Source organism: Passer montanus, unplaced genomic scaffold (assembly GCF_014805655.1).
Source record: "Passer montanus isolate IOZ18808 unplaced genomic scaffold, ASM1480565v1 scaffold2, whole genome shotgun sequence".
NCBI lineage: Eukaryota > Metazoa > Chordata > Aves > Passeriformes > Passeridae > Passer > Passer montanus.
The window spans coordinates 11891900-11917408 of NW_024366591.1; the positions used below are offsets into that span (position 1 = coordinate 11891900).

Sequence of the window (25509 nt, forward strand, 5' to 3'; positions counted from 1 at the left end):
TAGACATAAGGAAAGGCCATATTTCCATAATCTTTTTTAAGTGATAGATAGATAGATAGATAGATAGATTAGATAGATAGATAGATAGATAGATAGATAGATACGCACCCCCAGGGAGACCACAGTACAATTTACATATATTTGAAACCTTAATGCAACAAATTTTATTCCTTACTGTTATTGTAACAGAAAGTCCACAGCTACATAGAATTTTGTATCAATACAGTGGCCCACCAAAGCTATCCATGGAAAGTCAACAGCTTCTCCCGACAAAGCAGAACAATGTCAAGCAGTTCCACTGCAGTCCTGACAATTTATCCAGCTGTAACTTCACCCAGAAGAGGGCAGGCTTTCTCAGACAAAGAGAGAGAGGCTAGGATAGCTGCCTGACACACTACTAGGATTTTTTTCCCCTACTAAGAGTTACCTCAACTGGCTATACACCATCATTTCATCAAAAAGGGAGAGTGTTTACAGAAATAAAACATCACACCATGTTCCGTTAAAACTGCCTGGAAGACCTGTGATTAATAAGCCCTGATCTTACAGTAAGTTACAAGCTGGAGAAATCAATCAAGCACAGAGGGATAGAACAAATCTGCAGGGAAGAAAAAAAATAAAACAAAAAGATAGAGGTTTCAGTCAAATTTGGATCTCATCATAATAACAGCCTTAATTCAAGCACAGTTCTGAATTCTGGTCTCCTAACTTCCAAAATAGCTCTTGGGGATGTTTTCCATTTTGTGTAAAAAATTTATTATTGGCACAGAACAAAACCTGAGTTCACAAAATGGGACATTTTGTCTCTGCTTCAGATAAAATAATTAAAATAAGGGTGTGCTGCTCTCAGCATCTCTTATCACTTGGTATTTACAACACTCTCCCCAGAGGCAAAGACGAGCAGTTTATAGATTAATATCTGCATCTTCAGATGCCACATACTTCACATAGGAGTGTCCAATTACTGAGCAACTTCATACAAAGTAAGGAAAGAAAACACAGTGATTGTGGTTTTGTAAATTTAGCTACAATGCTTTTATTCCAAGCTATTAGCTTCATTCAATCTGACAGCAGTCTCAGGTTAAAAAAAATACCCATAGTATTTTTTTCTGACTAAACCAATAAAAACTCCAACAAACCACGGAACAGGCTCTTCCCCTTCATTCCTCCAGAAAATCTCTCAGGCAGGCCTGATTCATATGACAGCACTTGCTCAGATCAAAATAGAATAAGCCACTTATTAAGGATGAGTTAGGAAGACTTTGATTTAGAATCCTCTGGCATGAAAGGACCAGAGAAAGGAGGACACAGAAGCCCTATAAAGGGAGGGAGGAAAGAGTACCATGTGTGAGAATGCCATAGTTACAGACCAGGACAGATTAATTGTCAAAACTCCTCCTAACAGAATTAACAGGAAGCACTGAGAACTAGCTGGAGAAATAATTTGTGTGGCAAAGAACTGAGCTGATAAATAAGAATAGTGCAGCAGAAGAAAACAAGGAGAAAAACAAAATCCAGAAACCCTCACACTGGTGACAGTTAGCAGGGCATGGTTCTTGCAAGCTGCTGAAATGGTTTCAGGGGAAGATATCTTGAAAGGGTTCCGAAGGAGAGATGAAGGAGCTACTGAGAAATTTGGAAAAGTAGAAGTTGTCCCTTATTGTATCTGATCTCATCCTCTATATGCAGAGATAGAATTTCTAGAAACTCCTGTTAAATAGGTAAATGGCAAAAAATGCAGACTTCTGCAAAAAAGGCTGACTTCTGTAGGTTTTTGTCAGTTCTCACAGGTGTTTTATCTTACTAAGAAACAATTTTTCTACAACATACCTTTCAGACTGCAAGAAAGCTTACATGTACCACAAAAATAATAAAAACTGTGGTAGCTATCAAGTCAGGAAATAGCTTCAAATGTCAGCAGCATGCCATCATAGGTAGCTTGCAAGTATCAAACTTGCCTATGCAAGCTACTACTGAAATTGCCCACTTTGCTCATTCCCTCCAGCAATCAGAGTTGATGTGACTTAATCTCATTAATTCACTGAGCTGAATGCACTGGAGAAAAAGAGAGCTCAGCAGTTTAACCAGCTTCGTTCATCATTTTTCTTTCCTTCCCCCACCTTTCATTTTGAAGTTCCCCCTATCATTCATGAATTCCCTGCCTCATATCCACAGAATGGAATAAAACAGCTTTTTTCCCCCAAGGTTGCTTTGTTTTTCTAAATGCTTAAATCAGCCAGAATCAATTTGCTGATTGTGCATCCCAAACTGAACCAATCTACATCCATTTACATCCAAGTACACACAATAAATATAGTCATTCTCACACAGGAAATGAATGGAGTTTTCATTCTTTAAAACTCTATACAGTATCTAGGCTGAAAGGACAGCTTTATTTTTTAAATTATATTCTCCAGAAACTCAAAGGACTAAAAATTACAAAAAGGGAATAAGCAGGTGTCTATAATGGCTAAATAGTCCCATTTAACAACAACAAAACAAACAACGACCAAAAAAAAGTAACAGAACCACAAAACAGGGATGTGGGTTTGCTGAGTTTTTTTCAAACCACAGTATAAACTCAAGTCCTTCCCAGAATGCATTCCTTACCACAAGATTGTTTTTCTTCGGCCTACAAGATTATTAGCAAACATTCAACTTCTATACAATTTCTCCAATATTAAAGGAAACTTCCTTAAATTCCAAAGTATACATGCATAGTTCAAAAGAGGTGGCTGAGAAAACAAATTATATTTCTTTTTAGAAGACTGCAAAACCCTTGGCTGTATTATCTAAAATTGTAACAAGCCATTTCTTTTTGAAAAATAGTATACCTAAACTAGCTATAGATTCAGTAGTTCAAAGTAGTCAGTCAGAATAGTTGAGACAGTCAAGAAAAAACCCATTTTTTACTCACTGAATCTAAAATATTGGAAGCCTCAGCTTACAGTATTTTAGATTCAGTGAGTAAAAAATGCATCTTTACTAAACTACACTGTAATATAATATCAAGCCACTTTGCAAGCAAGGAAAAAAAAAGCAGCCTGAAATACCCAGGCAGTGAGGAAAAACAAGAAGGAAATTAAAAGAGCAAGACATGTAGGAAAGGAAATCTGATTTTGTGTACTGTCTTTCCAAAATGTCTGAATTTTGGTACTGTGCACAATATCACTCTCCAGTCAAAGAACTGATTAACACAAGGATATATGCATTTGGCTTTGTCACTAGGTTTTACTTCAAGTACAAGAAGCAGACACTAAAGCCTGATAAGGTATGTGACAGATAAAATGCTTAGCATGAAAGAATTACTTTCCCCCCAATACAGCCATGGTTTTTATTTTTTGCAGGAGAACGGAGACAGACAGGAGCAGGAAAATAATTTGGTACTAAAGAAAGCAGAACTTTCCTGTGCTACACTGGGAACTAAAATTTCATGCAAGGCTATCAGGTGTCCAGCATGAGATTTTTACAGTACAAAGGCTTGTCTTATGTGGGAGGAAAGAAAGATATTTAGCCTGTGGGTAACAGAAGAGGGGGGGGGGGGGGAATTAGTAAAGAGGTCATAACATTGAAGGCAGGAAGGTAGCCTGAATACATCCAGACTGGAAAATGATCCACAGTGGGGAAGGACAGTACTACTTATTAAATAAGGAAGCAGAGTAAAACCAGATTTCACTATCTCAATGACTGTATGAAACTTATGCAGCTTTCAGTGGTAAAGTAAGAGAATAGACTAAGATGAATGAGAGGAAGCAAGGAAGACAATTCAGAAAGCAAGCATTCATCCCACTTTCTCTGCAAATTGGTTAGGTTTTCAGGATAAAATTAATTAAATAAAAACTAAAAATTAATCCAAGAGTACTGAAAAAAATTGAATGCTATAGAAAAGAAGAATGCACCTGGCTATTCACCTCAACACAGAAAAGAGATTCAGGGAGTCATAGGAAACCAAAATACTTGGAGATTGGACAAAAAAGAAAACAATGAGCAATATAGGTACAGAGCAGAAAGAGTCTACTGTTACTGGACAAGGACAACCAGTCTTTAAATTTGATTGATAACATCTATTTCCTGACTAAAATAATAAGGGAACAAGTTCTGAGCAACTTCCAGATTAGGACAGCACGGCTTTGTATCTACGAATAAATTTAGCTAGTAAGGAACAAAACTGGTTGCGAAAAATGAAAAGCTAATTTATTAGTCTAAGCCACAAGGGATTTCAGGGAGTTCTCTATAGGCAGAAAAAGCCACAATAGGGTAGCTAAAAACCTCAGTAAATGGCTTTTATGTGTCAGAGGAAACTGAAATTTACAGTCACAAACTCAAAGCACTGTTCATAGTTCTTTCACACTCCCTCTCTTGTACAGTATCTCGTCACCTGATAGTGCTACAGGATGGCAATGCAAAGGTTCTACCCTGTACATTTGACCTCATGATACTATTTGTTCTACATTCACCAGCTGGATACACAGTATTGAAATAGATGTCATTTTATGTCATTATAATGCACTTATGTCTAGCACAAATTCATCACAGACTGGGGTCATATTTGATAGCGGAAGAATAAACAGAAGTGAAATCTGGCTTCAGCTCGGTTCACCTGAGACCAAAAGCTCACTGAGCAAAAAGCAACAATCAAGACACTTCCTGGCACACAGCAGACATTCAGGGGGACCAGTGATTAGGTCCACAGACTCAGCCACAGCTCTTCCCCGTTGATTTCATGTTTCTTTTCTCAGTTGTTTGGAGATTATTTCTATGGCCATATTAGCATTTCAGTTGTCATCATTGGGAGTATTTTTCATTCTCCTAAAGCATCAAAATTTGCAAACACACAAGGAGAAGGACCTTGAAATATGGAACCAGCCCTACAATTTAGACTGCAGCAATCACTTTCCATAATCACTTTCAGAGCAAACTTTGTCAGATATGAAACTCACATCCAGGAAGCAAACAGCAAATATAGAAATGTAGGTACACATGCTAACCGAACTACGTTTTTAGCCAACTAAATATGGTTTTGGTTTAGAGAAGCATGTTCCAGTATATTGTTCCTGATGTTGTAAATATTGTAAGAGTGCTTTGCCAGTCACAACACAGCTATCGATTGTTCTTCCCAGCCTCATCCGCAAGGCTAAACACAATATCCCAGTAATTTGTATGCAGGCATCTGTGACAATGGAAGGTCAGTATTTGTTATTAGAGTAGAAATAAAGTCATGAACTCAGACAGATGAGGATTAACAGTAATGTGAAAATGCTTCAATTCTAAATGTCACCAGGTAATAATGGCATCATTACAGGGTGCAAGTGCTTAATCCAGTTCCATCCTTTTCACTCTGGCCTCTCTCCATTTCACTGCCCAGCATTTGGGCAATGCTACCTGGATAACCTCTCCATGACAGCAATTCAGAGGGAAATGAAGAGGACAGAAGTCACACTTCCTCCTCCTCCTACACAGTGCTGATTCCCGACTCCTGCAGTCTGCAAAAAAGCAAAGAACTGCTGCTCTACAGTTAGTAGGGCAGTCTGTGGATGCAGGGAGTAGAGTGCTTTGAGGCAATGACTGCATGTCTAAGCAGCCAAATTTACACTACAGTTTCATTCTGGGACAAAAAATCCTCTAAGAGGAAGTCCTACAACTCCAGAGAAATGAGATGCTTTATTCAGCTTTTGCTACAGACTGTAATAGAGGCATCCCCACCTCACAGGCCCTTCCTTCCTTCTCAAACCACTATTGTCCTCCTTCCTAAAAGTGAAAATGCTGTAACAGTTTTTACTGATACCAAATATTCATAGCTTCAAGCATCAGCACAAGGAGGTGAGGAGTTTTGTTATTTCAACATACTAACTTTTCTGCAGTATTCCAAGATCCTTCTTCACCCAGCTCTCTTGCCAAAAAAAGACATTATTATTCTCACAGTGGAAGCCAAGTAGCTCTAAAACCTGTTTAAAGCAGTCTAGCAGAATTCATGTCTAGGAAAAAAAGCGCCATGATTAACAGGCAAGAAATCAGGTTTGACCTTCAAAAGTTCCAATAGGTCATTTAAAGGGTGGTATCTCTTCCTTTGAAAATAAATAATCACTTAAACAAATGCAACACTGATGTCTGAGCAAAACAAAGCATCTGTACCAACAAAGAAACCTGTCCAAATGGTAAAGTTCGACTGGCTTCACTGAACACTGACGAAATATTTCTGAAGATTTTCTTGGAACGGTATCTAGAACATTACAATTAAACATGTGAAGCAGCAAAAAAAGGAATGGAAAAGGGAGTTTTCTAGGGCATCAAAAGTGGGACACAATGTATGATTAATTTTTTTTCAGATCTTTAACTTTTAAAAATGTGTTTAATTAAAAGAAACATATTCATGCAGTTTAATGTAGCTCAGGTCACCAAACACTTTGCGATTTGTAATTATTAACAATTTTAACTGCCTCTGAAAATTAAATTAGAGGGCTTGGAAAAAAAATAAAGAATCTTCACCACTCACTTTGTAAGCAAACATTATTTACTGTATCCACCTCTAGGTACCAATTTACATAGTTCTTAATATCTATAGCAGTGGGATATAATACAAAGGTTTGGGTCCAGGGTCTTGTTTGGCTATCTCTTGTTCTAAACAAAGAATTTCACTTTCTGCCAATTAAAGGACAAGCATATAAACCATAGACTCTTCCCAATTTATTTGTCAAAGAGATGGGGAAGAGATTGCAAGTTTGATTATCAGAGAAAAATCTCCATTACAGACCATTGGAGGGCTCTAACTCCTAGTCATGCTGCCGGCAGCATAAGTCAGTTATGGGTTGCTGAGAAACTACCTTCCTCCTTTCCTGTGTTGCTTCCCTCGTTAAGAACTCACTGACTTCACAAAGCAAGTGCTAACTGACCTGAAAACCCATTTCTTGTGTAGAGAACTCAAAGTCCAACTTGCTCACTGGTGCCTGAATTTCACCCTTCAGCTACAGTGTTGAGATTGAGTGACTGGTGCAGAGACAGCAGCCATCCACTTTCCTTCCTCTCTCCAGTTTTCTTTCTCTCAGTCCTGAACTTTTTATTTTTTTAATACCTTCTGTATTGGTATACTGACTTTTCAGGCTACCAAGGCAGGCAGGAGCTCAGGAGCACTCAGAGTATCAGCACAGGGCTCCAAGCAAGGCACACCTTCCCAAAGGACAGAAAAATCCAGAAGTGTTTCTCAGGACAGCTGCAACTTCCTGATTTGAACAGCAAGACCCCATAGGTGAGGACAGGCTTAGTAATTCCACAGCTTTCAAAATCCCATTTCATGGCAATCTCCTGAGAAACCACAGCTCCCCGAGGTAGAGTAAGGAAAAGGGCTTTGTCTCCAGACCCTGTGGAATCCCACCTGAAAAGGCTTCTTGGAAACCTCATTCCAGCAGCATCCTAAGGAGCCAGTGAGCTTGTTTCTGACACATAACACAACAGGAGATTACTGTGGGGGAGAAAAGTGCAATTACACAGGTGACAAATGGGAGCAGGTCATTTAAAATGTGTTACTTGGCAAACAGCACTAAGACAGCCACTCTGGCACAGGGAGCAAAATAAAACTGAAAAATTTGCAGGTATAAAGCAGGCAGATGAATAATGAGAGAAAGTTAGGGCCATGAATTTAAAGGAAAGAGACAATAGTACAAAACCTCTCTGGCCCATAGTAGGTCAAGTACAGCTAGGTAAAAAACAGAATAAATCCTAACAAAATAGGATTTTATTGTCAAAGAGGGAGATGGGAACACAGTAAGAGAAACAAAACATTTTTAGCATGAAGATAGCCATTTCTTCCAGAAGAAATTAATCTTTCAAAAAAATGAGGTGTGGAATTCCTAGGATCATAGCAGTATGTTTTGCTTGAGGGAAAGAGACTAGAAAGAATGGCTTGTAAAAGACCCAAAGTACAGGGAAACCTGTGCAATTTCAAGAAGAAGATGCATTATTTTGGAAGCAAAAAATTGCATTTGCTTTGTATTTTGAGACATGTAAGGCAAGGACTTTCATACATTCCACAAATTATGCAGACCTGGATTTTCTATATGCTTTTAGGAAAATACTGTTTCTACAGGAAAATAATACTAGCTTTTCAAAAATCAGTGTTCAATACAAACCCTATCATAGGATTTTTACAGTTCCAGTAAAATGAGAGTGTTTAGGGAAAGGATGCTTGGAATTTTAATATAAAAAAATACCTTCATAATTTAATTTTGGATTAAGTAAAATTGAAACATAGATCCTGATGCACTGACTAAATTCAAGTGCAGATAATAAGTCTAATTTGTGGAGCAAAGTAGAAGGTTAAGGAATCAGTTATTTTCTCTTGCTTCTGAACAACGATCAGTACTTGAATATCAGTGCTAAGTGAAGGTGATTTTATACATACAGCTGTGTTTCAAGTTGTTTCAGCAACTTCAGGCAAAATTTCCTGAATGTGCTCAGGTTTCTGAGTTCAAAACCTAAAGACAACACTCCATTCTCTATTTGCAGGTGGTTTAGCTTTTATTTATAAAATAAAATTAAAATTTCAGGTTTCTTTTTAAAAATACAGGCATTATTATTCTTGGAAAACTCTAACCACATTTGTTACCTTCAACTTTTGCATACTTGATACAGACCCAAGTTAACAGCCATCCCCTCCAAGATACTTCTGGTTCTTCTACTACTTCAATTACTGAAAATAACTCCAATTATTTTAATAATTGCATCCTTTAAAACCTCAGTCCTATCACCAAGTCCTTGTCTTGCTGGGACATAGAACTGCATTTCTATGGGAAATGAAAGAGGCTACTACTCTCCATTCACTTATTTTGGCAAAGTGTGGCACAAAAGTCTGCATCCATATGGCTAATCTATACTCCCTCAAAACAAGGGGGGAGGTTTTTCTTACTGCAAATGGTTGCTAGTCCAAGATATCCATCACAAGATATTGTCAAAAAAAAAAAAAATAAAAAAAAAAAACAATTGCCTCAGGTGAAAATTACACCAGGAAATTCACTGAATACACAGGGCAGGGCTGAAACACAACCCCTAGCCCTGCTAAGTTTCCTAACAGAGACAGTCTTAAGGCCCAAACTGATTATTTCTCCCTCACCCATCCATATTTCAGTCAGTGCACAAGAAGAAACACTATTACATCATGTGGAATGTCAAACAATTGGCTGGTGGAACTGTAATCAAGGTCTTTTTAAAAAGACTGCACTCTCAAATTTTTCTGAGAGTGATATCATATTTTTGATGGTGCAGTGCAAAAGTAACAAGGTTTAAGATAACAGCTTCTTTATTCATCACAGTTTCTGTGAGTATTATACTTAGAATTATTTTCAGACTATCACATTAAAGATGCACTAAAGATGTGTGACTCCTTCCCACTCCTTCAAAAAAAGATGGGAGGGGAGAGAGGGAGAAAAAAGTTGAACTAGAACAGTTTGTGAAAATGACAACACATCTAATACTGAAAAAAATCTTAAAAGCAAGAGCATCCTTAAAATAACATTTTCAGTTTAATACAGATACTCTTTCTCATTTCCAAATTTAAGCAGGTATCCCTCCTACCGATTTTATGACAAGTTCTGTCATGTTGAGTAGTCCTTGGCTCTCTAGAAATGTTCATGCTCAGCATCTTCAAAAAATAGCTCTTGGTTGTTCTTGCTGCAAGAATTATTTGTTTCAGACTATAATTTCTCCTTTCCATTAACCAAGGCTCAGTTCTGTTTTGGATAAATCTTGATGTGTGAGCAAAGCTCCTGACTTATACTGTATCATGTAATTGTGCTGACAAGATTCACTTGCCAAGCTAAAACACACAACGGTAGGGGAATGAATAAGCAAGCATACAAAAGGCTGGTCATATCATCAAGTCATCTATTAAAGCTGTCTAGCACTTCTCTTGAAAGTGCTGAAATTGCTTAGAAACCTACCAAAAACTGTTGGGCTAAATGCATTCCTACAAAGGTGTTGGTTCTAGCCCGAGTTTTCCTGAAGACTTCAAGAAGATGGTGAAGGCTGCAGTGATTGGGCATGTCCTTGTCCTTGCTGTTTTGGACTGTTATCAGCCAAGCTAGAGGTCAGAGATCTTACCTTGTCAACCACTACCCTTTAGGGAGAAGCAAGTTGTGTATTTCACGTGAAGGTTCCACAAGAAATGGAGAGGAATAGATTTGGATGAAGAGCAAAGAACTTTCCTCCTGGAAAGGCCACCTCAAAAACTCAAGGAGAAAGCAATACTGGTTCTAACAAAAGGACATGAACTGAGAATACGAGGCAGTAGATATTGGAACAGGGAAAGAAGATAGAAGTGAGAGCTGGTGCGTAGGCAGAGACAGATTGTACAGGAATCTGAAGGAGGACAGATACTGCTTTACACCGCTGAGTAATCCTGGCCACAAAGGTACCTTTCTCAGCTGTACAATCAATTTAGGCACATGGACAAATTATGACAAGTCTAAGAACAAGGAAGATTCAGGGGTGATTTTTACATGCTTGGACTTCCTGGGCTAAGGAGCGAACTCATTCACCTGTTGCATACACCCACTGCTCTTCTAGGGTATTTTGGTGAAAGATAGTATCTGACATTTCCCAGCAAGCTCCCAGCTCACAAGCTGAAGACAACAGGAGGTGAAAAAAATGTAATCTAAGAAAATAAACAGAACAATTTATCTCAAGAATAAATACTTTCTTCCTCAAAACAAAAGGCAAAGTCTAAATGCTATCCTCCCTCCTTGAACTGGAAGAGCTGCTTTATTATATAACACATATAATTGAAGCAAGAATTTAAGACACACAAAAGTCTTAGAGCTACTTATATGGACATTCAAATAATATCAGATAAACATTGCTGTGAACTAATAACAAATGATTTATCAGTTAGTGCTCCTTTATATTTCTTCTATATATATATTCAGAACTGGCCACATGGAAACAAAATTGATTGGAACTACGGGGGGAAATGTATGGGGTTTTATGTGTGGATTGGCAGTCTGAATTAGAATAGCACAAACTTTATTACTACACAAACCAACACTCTTTCCTTCTTAAGTGCAACCTTTAAATGCAGGCCCTTCATTCAGCAAAAATTTGAAACAGAATCTAATATTTTGTTAAGATCTATTTTCCCCCCTTTTAAACCTTCATTTTTACTAATTATAAAGGAATACATCTAACTTATTACCTTATCTCATATTTTCACATCTAATGTTTTCTATGAGAATATATATGAAAGACGCAAAGAAACAAAGTATTTTTCTTGCCTCCTTTTGTCTGTAAATCATTTTGGCAGACTCACCTGCTCCAGCTCTCTGGAGGTATCTACTTCTTTCCATTAATCATAGTGGAAAGGTAGACAGCTAGCATAGGCTAGACACTGAACTTTCAGACTGCAAAGACTCTAACATAACCCTAGGTTACTTCCATTCAGTTCTATACTACATAAGAGTTTCTAACACTTTTCTGAAGTAAAAATCATACTGAAAGTCACTCAGTTCTTAAATCCTCCTGAGGTCAACTAGTACAATTCTGCACTTTTGACTTGGATACCACTACAGACCAGACACACACACAAAAACTTGAAATACTGCATTATCTCCTTCAGAGAAAATAACAGGAGAATTACTGAGGTGAACTGTATTTTCTGGTAATGAACCAAAGCCTGGGTTTAGTGTTTCTTCACTTACACATATTCAAACTTTTAAACATAGGTTGAAAGAATGAAGGCTTATAAGTTTATATTGGGAACAGACTTAAGTAGTTCAAGAAATTCAATATTTCACAAAAATCTTTGTTACAAATTAATCTCTGAAAGGTAGTAAGTCAAGCCTGTAATGCCTTAGAGTTAACCCTTCCATATTCCCTTCCCTATTGCTATTAATCTTTAATTCAGTACACCTCCAAAAAGAATCATCTAGACCCTTGGGGAACAGAAGCTGGAGACAGTCTTCAGTGACATTCAAATCAAACTGACTGTCACAAAGAATAGTTAATGCCAAGTCAAAGTCTTTTAATGAGAACTTGGAAAAAAAAAATTACTTCTATTTTTAGCCTTTTTTTCATCTTCTCCCCAGTCATTTTCCTTGAAACAATTCAAACTACCAACAGTCTGCCAAGTTTAATTTGAATATCTTCAATTTTCTATGCCTCTGCATTTAAGCAAAAATAAATATGGGAAAAAATTAGTAATTCTCATCAAAATTTTTCATTGGATTGTCAGAGAATTACAGCAGCAACATCACCACATACTCCGATATGTAATAAAGTATAAATTATTATGTACCTGAAGTAGATTAAAAAGAAACAAAATCAATGCAAACAGAACTCATTGGGAAGACTGATAATCAAAAGCCTTGAACTGTTGCACATATGTTTCCTACATATTAATCCTTTTTTCTCCTTCCCCCATGTACAACAATATATTTACCTTTAGAAAACAAGGAACTCTTCAGAGCAGCATTATTGGCTGTACTTTCATTGTACAGTAGGAGCATGATCCACTGTATAAGTAAATATTACCTCAAAGTAAATACCTCACACAAATGTATTTACTGTGCACTTCTGCTTTATGATTTGTTCCAAGCATGCAGGCCCATTTGCTGCCACCTCTACAAGGATTACACTGCAATCAAAGCCAGACATCACTTGCCACCCCTAACCTGCCAGTAAACTTCATCATATCCAAAAAATCAGAAGTGGACATGAATGCTAGAGGGAGCAAATCTATTCATGAATATCTCATATTTGGCTTAATTTTCATTTATTTACTTCAAGAAACAGAATATGTTTCTGTTCTGAACTTAATTTCCCATTTTATAGAAATTGGCTTATTCTGTCACCTTCTCCACTGCTTTTTAGTAACCTCAAAAGCAGAATCCTGAAGACTAAGTGAGAAGACACACACTGATCTTTTCCCGAGGCTATAACAGATGATACCAGAAGCATATTCGCATTTCTACACACAGTGTGATGGTTTTTCTTAAATAACCTGATAAATCCGTATGGTGTCTGATCCTCTTAGTACCTAGCATGAAACATACACCTAGAAAATACTTGACTTCACCAGCATCATTACCTGCAGGAAGCTGCTCTTAATAGTTATATTTCTTATCTACCTCCCTCGTCAGAACAGTGGGATCTACAGCAAGAGCAGATATCCCAAGTCTACAAAAGGCAGGAAGGAAATGAACCTGTACCATTACAGTCAGACTGACCCTCAGTGTATTTTCCAAACAAAATGATTCTGTGATTACAGCATCACTATCACGTCAACTATGAGTGTTCTAAGAGCAGAAGAGTGCTGAAAGCACTCCAGGTACATGTTTACCTACTGTTTTCACAAATCCCAGACTGATGGCAGTATCTGAAGTTTTCAAATATCTCCACAGAAGTCAAAGTTTTGGTGACAGGGTTTTGCTCAACCCACGGAAAATGCGGCAAAGTAGATTTTTTCCTGGTTCGAAGAATATCCACAAAAACTTGGTTTGTTTTCTCCCCTCTCTAAATAGAGGGGCAGAAAATTTCTTTTATCTTTAAAATAGATCTCTAAAATTGGAAAGTCATGGCAAGAGACCCTAAAGATCCACAAAATAAAATTGTCAGTTACTCTGGTAATAAAAATGTTTTATACCATTTGTTTCATCAGTGTTCATTTGTAAGTTGTTAGGGTTGGAGAAACAGTACAGAGAATGTGTTAATACTTGCCTAAAAATTAAAACAAACAACCTAGGTCAGAATTATCTATTAGAACTTTCCCCACTTTATGTGAAAACTTTCTTAGTGTTTTTTTTAAATCCATTCCAAAAAATGTGTGATGCCCCTATGGTTGCATGAAAAGTCACAACCATGACAAGTCTGTGTGGTGCAAGGAAAAACAGATGCAACATTTTAGACTTAGGCTTAGAGATAAATTCCCATTATGAACTTTTTTAGTTTTTAAGAACTTTCCAAGGAATGAGGTAGATATGTCCATTCATTTTAAATGCAAAATATACACCAAATTTTGCACTAGGTCATCAAAGAATATGGGGAACTCAAATCTCAATGTGGTTTCTCTTTCTGCTTGAGAAACTCTTACTTCATTGAAGTCTAAACTCTGAAATTCAGAGGAAAATCAAAAGGGATAAATGAATCTTTCTGGTGTTGATGGTGCTAAGGGAGAAGTGTAGCAATATTCCCTTGGGCAAGACCTGCTCGATTTTTTTCCTATGCAATTCTATAAATAGCCTGGCTCTCAGAAAGGAAAATTGTCTTTATACAACAACTCCATCAAAACAATACAGAACAAAACCAAAAATTACTTTTCTAGTAATTTTGTACAAAGAACTGTTCCATCTTTTTAAAATTCAAATTATTTTAACAAGAATTAAGACAGAGCAGTTCTTAGAAGCCCACAGGTTCACTGATCCAGAAATTTCACTTTTCAACTGTCTCTGGATTATCCTAGCTAACAATTATTCCAGCAGGATTTTTACTGGGAGTAGAAAATGTATCTTTTCATCTAATTTTCAGGAATAACACAGTTACTCCAGAAAGCACTTGAATAGTAAGATTCATCACAAGTAATTTACGCATTCTGTAGAAGCATGACATATAGTTCAACATAATGTTAATTTTGCATGATTCCAGTCTTGGTTGTTCAAGGAACTCTGACAATTTCTATCACCCTTAAATAGCATGACTACTTGGTAAGTATCAAGTTCTGACTAATCTGTTATTTTTACAGAAACAATTACCTTACAATTTGTACTAACACACAGTAATCAAAATAAGGAAAAACTACAGTTACTTTTCGTTGCATCGGTATTCAACCCTACATACACCTTATCCAGAGGATATTTTCATCCTGTATTTTTGGCACAATCAACTCTTCGAAAAGTTCATCAAATAAATATGAGATATAGCTGTCTTCCTTCTCTCAAAATGCACCCTTTCCTAATCTTCTCCTATACGCAAAGAAAGCAGGATCTACTCTGACGCAGGATAACCACTGGTTGAATCTCAACTTAAATATATGCAAAGTTTATGTCAGCAGACTCAAATTCTGGCAACATCCTGTCAAACTCAGCAATGTGGCAGTCAGCAAGGACAAATATTGAAATTCAACAGTAACCAGAATGAAGAAAGACAAGCAATACTGAAACAAGTGACATGCCTGTTGCCAGTTGCACTGCAGATACAGAACACTATGTATGAATCGTCCCAAGTCTGCAAACGTGGCTTGCCTGAGTCCTCTTCCTTGGGTTTTCCCTCCTATGATAGGAATACTGCCACTGAAACCACAAGTCCTCACACCAATGGAGTCTGACTCCAACTTCTGATTCAGGTGCAGCAGACCTGCAGAGCACAAAGGGCCTGACAGCATTCCTAAGCCTGTGTGTGAAGCAGAGCATCTCCAACACAGCAAATGGGGGGAAAACTGACAAACAGATTGATGGCACAGCTGCCACTTTGAATCAGCAGAGAATGAGTAAGCTCTGAAGTCTGAGTTAAGAGACACATGTACATAAAGTCAGGGGACAGTATCATTCAATATTCTGAGGGGCTGAAAGAAGAAGGGACAGAACTGTGACTGCCAAAGACAGCACCAAAACCAGGATGAACTTGGCTACCAGGCAATTACACTCTGCAGAAGCACCAGCACCTGTGATCATTAACACAGCAAGAGGCAGAGCTCAGACAGAGTGAATAAGCAACTGATCCGGCCAAGTAACTGCCAGAGATTGAATGAAGAGCAGCTAAATATTTAGGAGATAAAAACCCCTAGGGACTGGGAAGAAAAAAGGTGAATTTCCACCTAGCTAGTGAAGGATACATCCTGTACAGCTGAGTCTCTAGGACATCTCTCTTTAGCTTATCATTCTGCAGTGCAAAGTACAATGGCATCTTAACCACTATGCAGAACACAACGGGAAAAGGAATAATAAGGTAGAATTATTACTCAGGGACACTTTTCAAGATGATGTTTCTGACAAGCTATCAAAAAGAGAAAGGCAATGGCATTAAAAAGACAGATCCATATCTTCCCATAAATGCACTTAAAAGGTTTTAGAAAAATTGAGGATTCTTTCCAAAAAAATATTTAGAAGACCATGCCATCCTCTAGAAAATAGTGAATGGGAAAAGTTTCACAATAGTAAGAGTTAAAAAGATATTTAAACAGTTATTTAACCAGTTGTAAGTATTTCATGAGAGAAGACAGGGAAGCCCTTTATTGGTTAAGGCCAAAAGCAACAAAGCCAGCTCAAAGAATGTTTCCTTCCCTTTCCAGAGGGAATATCTAAAGCTTAATGTAACAGAGAAGAACTGGGTTTTTCAAAACTTTTGGAGGATGCAGAAACCCAGATAATCTTCATTCTCATTTTTCCACACACACTGTATACCTGCTAGCAGTAGCAACCATTATTCAGAGCACTCTTTTGTGAGAAAAGCTAACGTGATTTTTGGTTTTGATTGTTGTTTTTCTTTGGTGTTTTTTCGTTTTTGCTGTTTTGTTGTTTTTTGGTTGTGGGTTTTTGGGGTTTTGTTTTTTTGTTTTTTGGGTTTTTTTTAATCCAGACATCTATTTAGTTGTTTTTCTTTGGTGTTTTTTCATTTTTGCTGTTTTGTTTTTTGCGGGTTTTTTTTTTTTTTTTTAATCCAGACATCTATTTAGGTAGATAGATCTTAAATACACTAGGAAGCAAAAGGCAAAATCAGCTTTGGTTAGTTTCTACAGACTAGAGCTCCCCAACAGCTGCTCCTCTCTCCTACAGGATGTTCCTTCATTCCACCCAAGGGAGATAGTCTAGGTAGGGTTTTCCTCCTTCTAGACACCCCCAGTCAAGAACAGGAAACTAAACAACAGCAAGCTATTCCCTCTTCTCTTCCACCACACCCACAGGAGGAGTCCCAGGTTCTCTATACACGCACACACACACACGTGCTGTAGCTCCTCAAACACAGCATCTCTGGAGCCCTGCCAGCACAGCGAGCCCTAGCAGCTGAGCTCTGCCTTTTGTAGCAGCTGCTTCTAAACTGCTGCACAGCCACTGCTGGAAAAATTGTTAGGCTGAACCACAGCATCAAGAAGTAAAAGAAATAATAATGCAAAAGGCATCTATTTTTATTTTTATTTATTGTCCAATACCTACTGCTTGCAGGTCTGAATCTCTCACAGCACAAAGGCATTCTGTCAGCACAAACAAAGCAGGTGGCAGGACAATCCCTCGCATCTGAGATTTCCCCAATGAAAGTGAAAATCACCCAATGGGAAGCATGTGCTCCCACTGATCCCCACACCCACTTTCAACTATACCCCTATCCAACTATCTTTCCTTTCTTTTCATTGTGACCGGATCAAAATGCCATCAAATAGTGAGAAAGTTAAGAGACCATTTCTTTATGTTTTTCAGTGTTTGCACCTGGTATTCAAAGTACATGCAACACTGTCATCAGGATTACAGTCAGAAGAAACAGTAAGATGTTTATTGTGAGAAGGAAAGGCAGTGCTTCATAAGCCATTTTTTGGTCACTAAGTATAAAATAAATTAAGATATTAATTTCTCTGATGAACTGATCAGTTTTGACCATGAAGTCAAAACCAGAAAACTGCATCATTAATTTTATTGCATAAATTTATAAACCTTTTAGTGCTATATAAAACAACTGCTCCATCTGTGCTAAAGACTTGGAACTCATATTTGTATCTATTGTAAATAAAGCACCTTGGAAATCCATCTGATGCACAAAAGCATAAGAAACAGAGGTGATGAGAATAGCACCTAGTGTTCCTATCAGGCAACTCTGCAATGTTTAGTTTGAGACTTTATCTGTAATTACAGTTACTTGTTCTTATCTCAGTGAGTAACTGCAAACACAACACAGCCTGAGAACAGCAAAGTTACATTTCAAGTTTTGTCTCTTTTCCCCTTCCAAAGAATTGGAAAAAAATTAGGCAGTTATAAACTAAAAATGCACAAAATGTTTCCCTTACACATTCAAAACCTGGCAAGAAGTGATTCTTAACACAATTAGATTTAGCCTTTCACAGGTTCTTTCTGGAGGTGTCACTGGAGGTGTCATTCTGCACAATGGTCACAAATCAGCAGTCTGATGCCAGGAACCCTCAGTTTCATAAATAATTTGTCATTTGGCTCCAGTTTCTCTTTTGCCTGGGTTCATCAATTCTCTCTCTGCATTCTTTTATCAGTAGAAGTGAATAGGAAAAAAAAAATTAAAAGTAAAGGAAATTCAACACAATCCTCAGTTGTATGCTCCCACTTCTGGAGTTCTAATCCACTGGGATACCAGCACCATTTGCTAAAGCTGTAGAAGCAGTGCACAAAGGGGGAAAGTGCTTTGTTTTGGTATTGTAAGTCAGGCAGCAAGGGCCAGGCACTGTCCATCCTAGATGCAGGCAACTCCTGTTTACCATATCACACCTCAGATTCTCCATGGCCTTAAAGCAAAACAGGCCATAGTTTTGCAGTTGCCCCCTAGACCATCATCATACTTCCGTGGACTTATTCTTGCTGCCACATGTGTTTTCTCAGACATAATATTTTCTTTCTAACGGTAAATTTAACAGGTTATCCTACAGACTAATTTTTATCCAGTACTTATTTTCCCTGAAGGGCTGGAATTGTACCTAATACACTGGCATACAATCAGCATAACCACTGCAAGCAGTCCTCTGCCAACACCACTTGAAAGCATACTGTGCAAAATCACAATGTGGTGAAAAAAAAAAATCATTCCTTTACAACTCCAATCACATTCTCCAAATAGCCACATTTCTAGCACAATATGTGAATATGGGTATAGATTTATCAGGCAGTTTTAGAAAACACATTAACAGAAAAAGCTTAAAGGAGAGTTGTAGCTTTTTATATATAATGGTGATTTTCTTCTGTGAAGAGTTCTAATGTGTTTCTTATTAATTTTGCAAACCCTCCTATATTACTCATTCCAGTATTAAAGCAGAAATGAACACTTCCTTACATAATTATACTTCTCTTTTGCTGATAATATCTAAAAATCAACACACTACAAATATCTGAAAGGCATCAATCCTATTTGCAAAGCCAAATAATTTTATCAAGCTCAAAATATCTAAGAAAAGTGTTAGTCACTTTTTCTACAGAATTTCATGTGCTGCAAGAAACAGATTGTACTTATCACATTATCAAAAACTTAGTGTCAGTTTACAAATATATTAGGCAGGAGTACTTCTCATGCAAGGAAACATTCTGAGTTCAAAACCCAAGAGAGTTAAAAGGGAACTCTAATACATTACAGCACAGCAGTCTCCCCTTCAGAAGTCTGAAGACCTAATACCAGCTATTGGCCAGTATCTTCCTTACTTCTTTAAATATTCAACTTTCCTACCACCTTTTATACATATAGACTTCACTGCATACATACAGTATAACAACTTACAGAAAAACATACAATCCTTATGATCAAATTTTATCTCATAACAACAAAGTATAGCTAGCCATTAAGTTTCATTGCATACATACAGTATGACATCTTACAGAAAAACATACAACCCTTATGATCAAATTTTATCTCATAACAACAAAGTATAGCTAGCCATTAACAATTAATTTATGAAAGTAGTCTTGCATGAGAAATGCCTCACCCTGAGATCTCTGCAGAATGACCTAAAATACAGCACATGGAAGCATCCTCCAACTGCCTTCCTCCTAAAAAGCCTTTTACTGCTCTTTCTTCATGTAATTTTTCAGATATTCCAGCTTGTCTAGCTCTCTAGGCCACCTGAATCTTAGTAAGGTTCTCACCACCACAACTCAGCACCTGCATTTTTTTTTCTTGCACTGCTACCAGTTACATCATCTCCCTTATGTTACTTCAAGAGAATCATCTTCTAATTGTCAGCCTTCACTAGCTTCTTTATTCTCCTCAAAGTTCTCAGATTTAATCTGTTAGTCCCTCCAATATTTAGCCCTACTGTACCCATCTCTTCTAGGTTTGGACGTTCATCTTTGTTGATGGCAGTAGCCTCAGCTTAAGCTTTCTCAAAACATAACTTTCCTCCTTAGTGTGGATAGCAAACCCCTGAAAGGCAAGAATCTGGCCAAATGTGTGGATTGCCCCTGGCTGAGCAGGAACCAGCATAGCACTGCCTCCTTCTCTCCAGCTGCCACGCTCCAGTTGCAGCCACCTAGGTTTTCAGATGGTCAAAACTTCCATTGGGCTTTAGAACGCCTGGCACAACAGGGCCCCGAGTTCATTGTCCTTTTAATGCTACACTGCCGTGTAAACCTTAAGTAGCAGCAGCTCCTAGGAGATAGTTTATGGGATATATGTCCTGGTGCTGCTCAAGTAGTCTCCACTACAGAAGGTGAAGCGAGAAGTTAATATTTGAGTTCAGGTTTATAATCCCCCATCACACGTAGGCAACAGAAGCACATTTGGAAGTGACCTCAGTCTACAAGATGGTCCATCTTTGAGACTGTGTAAAGAAAATGCCTGGCAGGTAGTGATATAAAACATTTATGCCCATGTGAATATACACATCCATATGTATTCCTATTTATGTTATGGTGACTCCAGACTTTCCTTCATGTTGTTTGTACCTTTGTGTGCACTGGAATCAATCAGCCTCAGTCCCAGCAGTTCTATTAGCTTTTATCTCCCAGCATTTTCTAAAAGTGGCTTATGGTGACTGATATAAATAAAAGCAGCTTTTTACAGGAACAACAGATTTATAACTTTAATAAGACTGCCCTCCTTCCTGCATTAAAGTCTACAGTAGATGACAAATCAGGTTAAGCAAGCTGGTATCAAATCTGAAGCCAAATGCATTTTTGAGCCAAATCTTAATTCTCTGAAGAGCTTCAAGTGTATTTTGAAGATGTTAAATTATTGATAAGGAAAATCAATTCTTTTTCCAGCTCAGGCAATGTCATACAGTCACAGTATATGCAGTAGCTAAGGCAGATTTTCTGTTTTATTTACATCATGACCCTTTAGAATTAAATTACCTACTTTCTTCCCCTTTAGAATCCTGATAAACAGTCACTACCGACAGCTTAACAACTTCTGTTAACATCAGATAAAAGATCTGTCTGAAAACAGACTGTCAGAAACAGACAAGAAAACCATGAGACACCAGCATACTCCTAAGTTCATTTATTAAACTCATATTATTCCACCAATATCATTAAACCTGGACACTTCAGCAAATCAACTGCAATGTGTTCTGATCTGACTATGAACAGGTGCCTCAAATGGTCTGAAAACATAAAATATGTTCCACCCATGAAGGCATCAAAACAGCAAACAATCCTGGGAGAACATTGGCAGATAGCAAGAATAGTTCCTTGCAAACTTTTCCAAGCCAAAAAATCAGTAGTATCTACATATATGTACTTCCAAGTTATTTCAGTCCCAGTGATTTTATTCAGTATTCATCTCCTAGCTTTTCCAGATAAAAGCTCAGGAACAACAATGGATATGGTGATAGAAGCATTTTTAAAAGTACCCCAACCATTATAGTACAAGATACATAACAGAGGGAAAAAAAATAAAATGCTACCAATCTTTCCTGTTCTAAAATAGAACAGCAATAGTGAATAAGCAATTATTTACCAAGGATCAACAACCACCCTCACTCCCTTTCCTTCCCTTTCCCAAAAATATCCTAACAATCTGGTGAGTTAATGGAGAATTCCCTTGAGATTTCCTATTGAAGATGTCCAGTTTACTAAAGAAATATGCAAGTATACAACAAAGGAAAAACTGACTCTCCAGGTTAGTTACTATGCATCTCCCATTGGACGCCTCAGACTATACCCCACTGTACTGTTATACACAGAATAAATTTAACAGATAAAAATTAGTAACTGTGTGCACACAAACAAAAATATCTTTTGTCCCCTGCATATCCTACCAGTTAGGCCACCCTCCAAGATGCCTCTGCCAAATGCAAAAGATCTGTTCCCAGTTCTTTGATGGGTGTCCCCAGAACTGAGAAAAAGCAGATTTTATGTAAGAGATGTGAGCCATGAATGCTACAGCTCCCAAAATATTCCCAAATGAAACCACTCAGCAAAAAGAGTGAGGTTGTAATTAACTACTAAACAAGCAAATTCATATTTTTGATTAATAAAACATCTCTAAGAAAATCCTTTCTAAATTCTAGTATGAAACCCACAATAGTAACAAGCAATAAATGCCTGTTTTTCAATCAGCCCCAATTCAAATGTGAGATGGCAAATATCCAGACAGGAAAACTATCTGAAAAACATACATAATAGGCCCTCAAAATAGAGCGGAATCAATTCCTTTGCTGCGACTTTCTCTAAGTTCCGATTTTGACGATACTGTTTCTGATCTAATTAAATGAGGAATCTGCTGCGGCAGGAAGCTCACCTAAGCGCTCTGGAGAGCGCTCACACGCCTAGGCAAAACACAGCCACTTGCCGAAGGTAAATAACAGATGTTGTTTTTCCTCCCTACTTAACTACGACCGCATCTGCCGCCTCCCTACCCGTGGAGCCCGACAGCTCCCGGCAGGACGAGGGGGCAATGGGCAGCGGCGGTGCCAGCGGCAGCGCGGGAGGCGGGGCCCCGCAGCTCTCCCCGGACACCGGCGCCGATGTCCTGCCAGGCTCCCAGCCCGCAGCAGAGGCACCGCTGCCCACCGCGCCCCACGGGCCCCTCCTCACAGCGTCGCTCCGCGTTCCCCGCACCCACATTCCCCGCACCCCGCGCGGAAGGGATGGCGGGGATGGGCGCGGCCCTGCTCGCGGGGCTGCTGGCGAGGCTGGCGCTGGTGCTGTACGGGCTGCACCAGGACCGCACCATGCGGGTGCGCTACACCGACGTCGACTACCGGGTGTTCACGGACGCGGCGCGGCTGGTGACCGAGGGGCGCTCGCCCTACCGGCGGGCCACCTACCGCTACACGCCGCTCCTGGCCTGGCTGCTGACGCCCAACGTGTTCCTCACCGAGGCCTTCGGGAAGCTGCTGTTCGTGGCCGGGGACCTGGCGGCTGCCGTCGTCGCTTACCGGGCCCTGCGGCGCCGGGGGACTGCCGCCGGCCGCGCCTGTGGGTGCTGCGCCGCCGCCTGGCTCCTCAACCCGCTGCCCATGGCCGTGTCCAGCCGGGGCAACGCGGAGGCGCTGGTGGCGCTGCTGGTGCTCGCCACCGTGTACTGGGTGGAGGCGGGCAGCGTGGGCAAGGCCGCCGTGTGCTACGGGCTGGCCGTGCACATGAAAATATACCCCCTGACCTACGCGCTGCCCATAGCGCTCCGCCTGCGCGCCGGGCCGCGCTCCGCCACACGGCGGGACAAAACCGCAAAGTTCTCGTTTGGGGCGCGCCTCTGGCACCTCTTTGTAAGGACGCTGAACCGCGACGTGCTACTCTTTGGAACAGTTGCCGGATCGGTGCTGGCGGCCTTGACTGTGGCATTTTATCACCTCTATGGCTGGGAGTTTTTGGAGCACGCCTACCTCTATCACCTGACTAGGAGGGATATCCGTCATAACTTCTCTCCCTATTTCTACATGTTGTACTTGACAGCAGAGAGCAAATGGAGTTTTGCCCTTGGGCTCGCAGCTTTCCTGCCCCAGCTGCTTTTGCTCCTGGTTGTTTCCATAGCGTTCTACAGAGACCTTGCCTTCAGTTGTTTCCTACACACCGCTATTTTTGTGACTTTTAACAAAGTGTGCACATCCCAGTACTTTGTCTGGTATCTCTGCCTGTTGCCCCTTGTAATGCCTAGTATTAAGATGTCCTGGCGTAGGGGTGTGCTGCTTCTCTTTCTGTGGTTCATTGGACAAGGCCTGTGGCTTACTCCTGCATTCTTTCTGGAGTTCAAAGGATATAACACTTACTTATTTATATGGTTGGCAGGCTTGCTTTTCCTCTTAATTAATAGCCTCATAATTGTTCAGATTATTGCACACTATCAAAATGAAGCACAAGTTGCAAAAAAACTGAAGCAACGGTAGTAAACTGACCAAAATCCAGAAACAGCCCTACTGTCTTTGGTGAGGCACCACATATCACCAGCACTTCATCTAACAAAAGTGCCCGTGAGTGGTATTAAAGCACATTGTGTGTAAATGTTACTCTTTCAGGCCTTGAGAGCACTGATGGTCCTCAGTTCTGAGCAGCCCCAGTCCTGCCATGAGCAATGTCAGCAGGTGTACCTGTCTCCTGTGTGGGTCAAAACTGCATTGCAACCCTGTCTCCAGCTCTGTCCTCCTGCTCCTGACTAAAATCCCTGGAAATACCCTGCACCAGTTCATCACTTAAACGTGTTTGGGGCTCTGGTGAATGGGCTCTGCCCATCTGCACTGGCTGTCTTCACCTGCTGCCTCTAGAGACAGCGGGGCTGTGCCCTGCCCTTTGACCCCTGTGCTGGGGCCACTCTCAGTTCCTGCTCCTACTCCCTTATGGAGTAGGCCTGGCACCTTTTTTCTCATTCTCAGTGTTAGTCTGATGAGGACCTTGGTCTTTATCTAGAATAACGCAGAAGATAATAAAGGTGGAATTTGATTATAAAATTAGAGTTTGACAGTTTTGTACATTCCAGTGGGTCAGTGGGGTGTTTGGCAAGGCTATCGCTCAACATTTACAGTGGGGTTTACTTTGTTTTCACAGTAACATTTTAGCTATGCCCTGTTTGTGGCCTGTACCTGGTCATTATGTCATTAACTCTTTGAGTTATGAATTTATTTTAGAATTCAGATATCCCACTCTTTCACTTATTTTTGCATACTCTGTTCTGTTTGAATTTTTGAATAGATTTATTCTCCTTGCCATGGAGGAAGATTTTCCCATATACCTGTCTTGGATCACAGAGATGTATAAAGCTTATATATTTGTTTCTTCCTGCCAGGTTCCAGAAAAGAGGCCACTGCTCTAAATTTCAGTTAATATATGGTTGTTGTGGGTGTTAACAACAGCAAATGCAGAGTCAAAGTACACATAGAATGGCACCTGTGTCCCAAAAGCACTAGAGTTTATGCCAAAACAGTAATTGGAAGTGTTGTTTCTTAGTGGTTCTGTTTCTCTGCTATTAAAAAGAAATGAAAAATTGAAAGGAGTTGAGGAAATGGAGCAGTTCCCAGAAGAAAAGGGAAGTTTTGAAATAGGAAGCTCTACAACTTGTCAAAACACGTTTGTTCCTGTAGGAGACACAGGAAGATTTGGAATTGAGTGCCAGGTGATAGTGGGAGGAGAGCAGAGCCATTTTGGAATCAATACTCTTCAGAACATCCCATAGGAGGTCTGATGTACAGAGCTTTTGACAAAGGTGGAAACTGACAATGTATTTTGGTAAAATCTAGTTTAAATAGGCATATGCCAAATAGAAGAATTTTCATATTTGCCTCACCTTTTAGTTACATCCAATGTGAAAGTGAAATCCCTACTGTGTAACATAGAGTGGGGCTTCAAGGCAAAATAGCTTCAACCACTTGGTGGAATTCCCTGTGATGTCACTGGGAAAGAGTGTGGCTAAGTGGATTTGCCATGCTGCCTCTGAACCCTG

At 39.4% G+C, this 25509-nt stretch overlaps 2 protein-coding genes across 3 annotated transcripts in view; one reads left to right on the forward strand and one right to left on the reverse strand.

Moving 5' to 3' along the window:
- Positions 1-23035, reverse strand: part of RGS7 (regulator of G protein signaling 7) — a 258434-nt gene extending 235399 nt beyond the window's left edge. Inside the window, exon 1 of one of the 2 annotated variants that reach the window (XM_039707019.1) lies at positions 22904-23035. The gene's annotated coding sequence lies outside the window, so the exon portion shown is untranslated. The remainder of the gene's footprint in view (positions 1-22903) is intronic. The other variant, XM_039707022.1, reaches the window with a different exon arrangement.
- PIGM (phosphatidylinositol glycan anchor biosynthesis class M) lies at positions 22724-24955 on the forward strand. Its single transcript, XM_039707031.1, has one exon. It carries the CDS (start codon positions 22724-22726, stop codon positions 23960-23962), a length of 1239 nt encoding a protein of 412 aa, XP_039562965.1. The 3' UTR covers positions 23963-24955.
- The last annotated feature ends 554 nt before the right edge of the window (positions 24956-25509 follow it).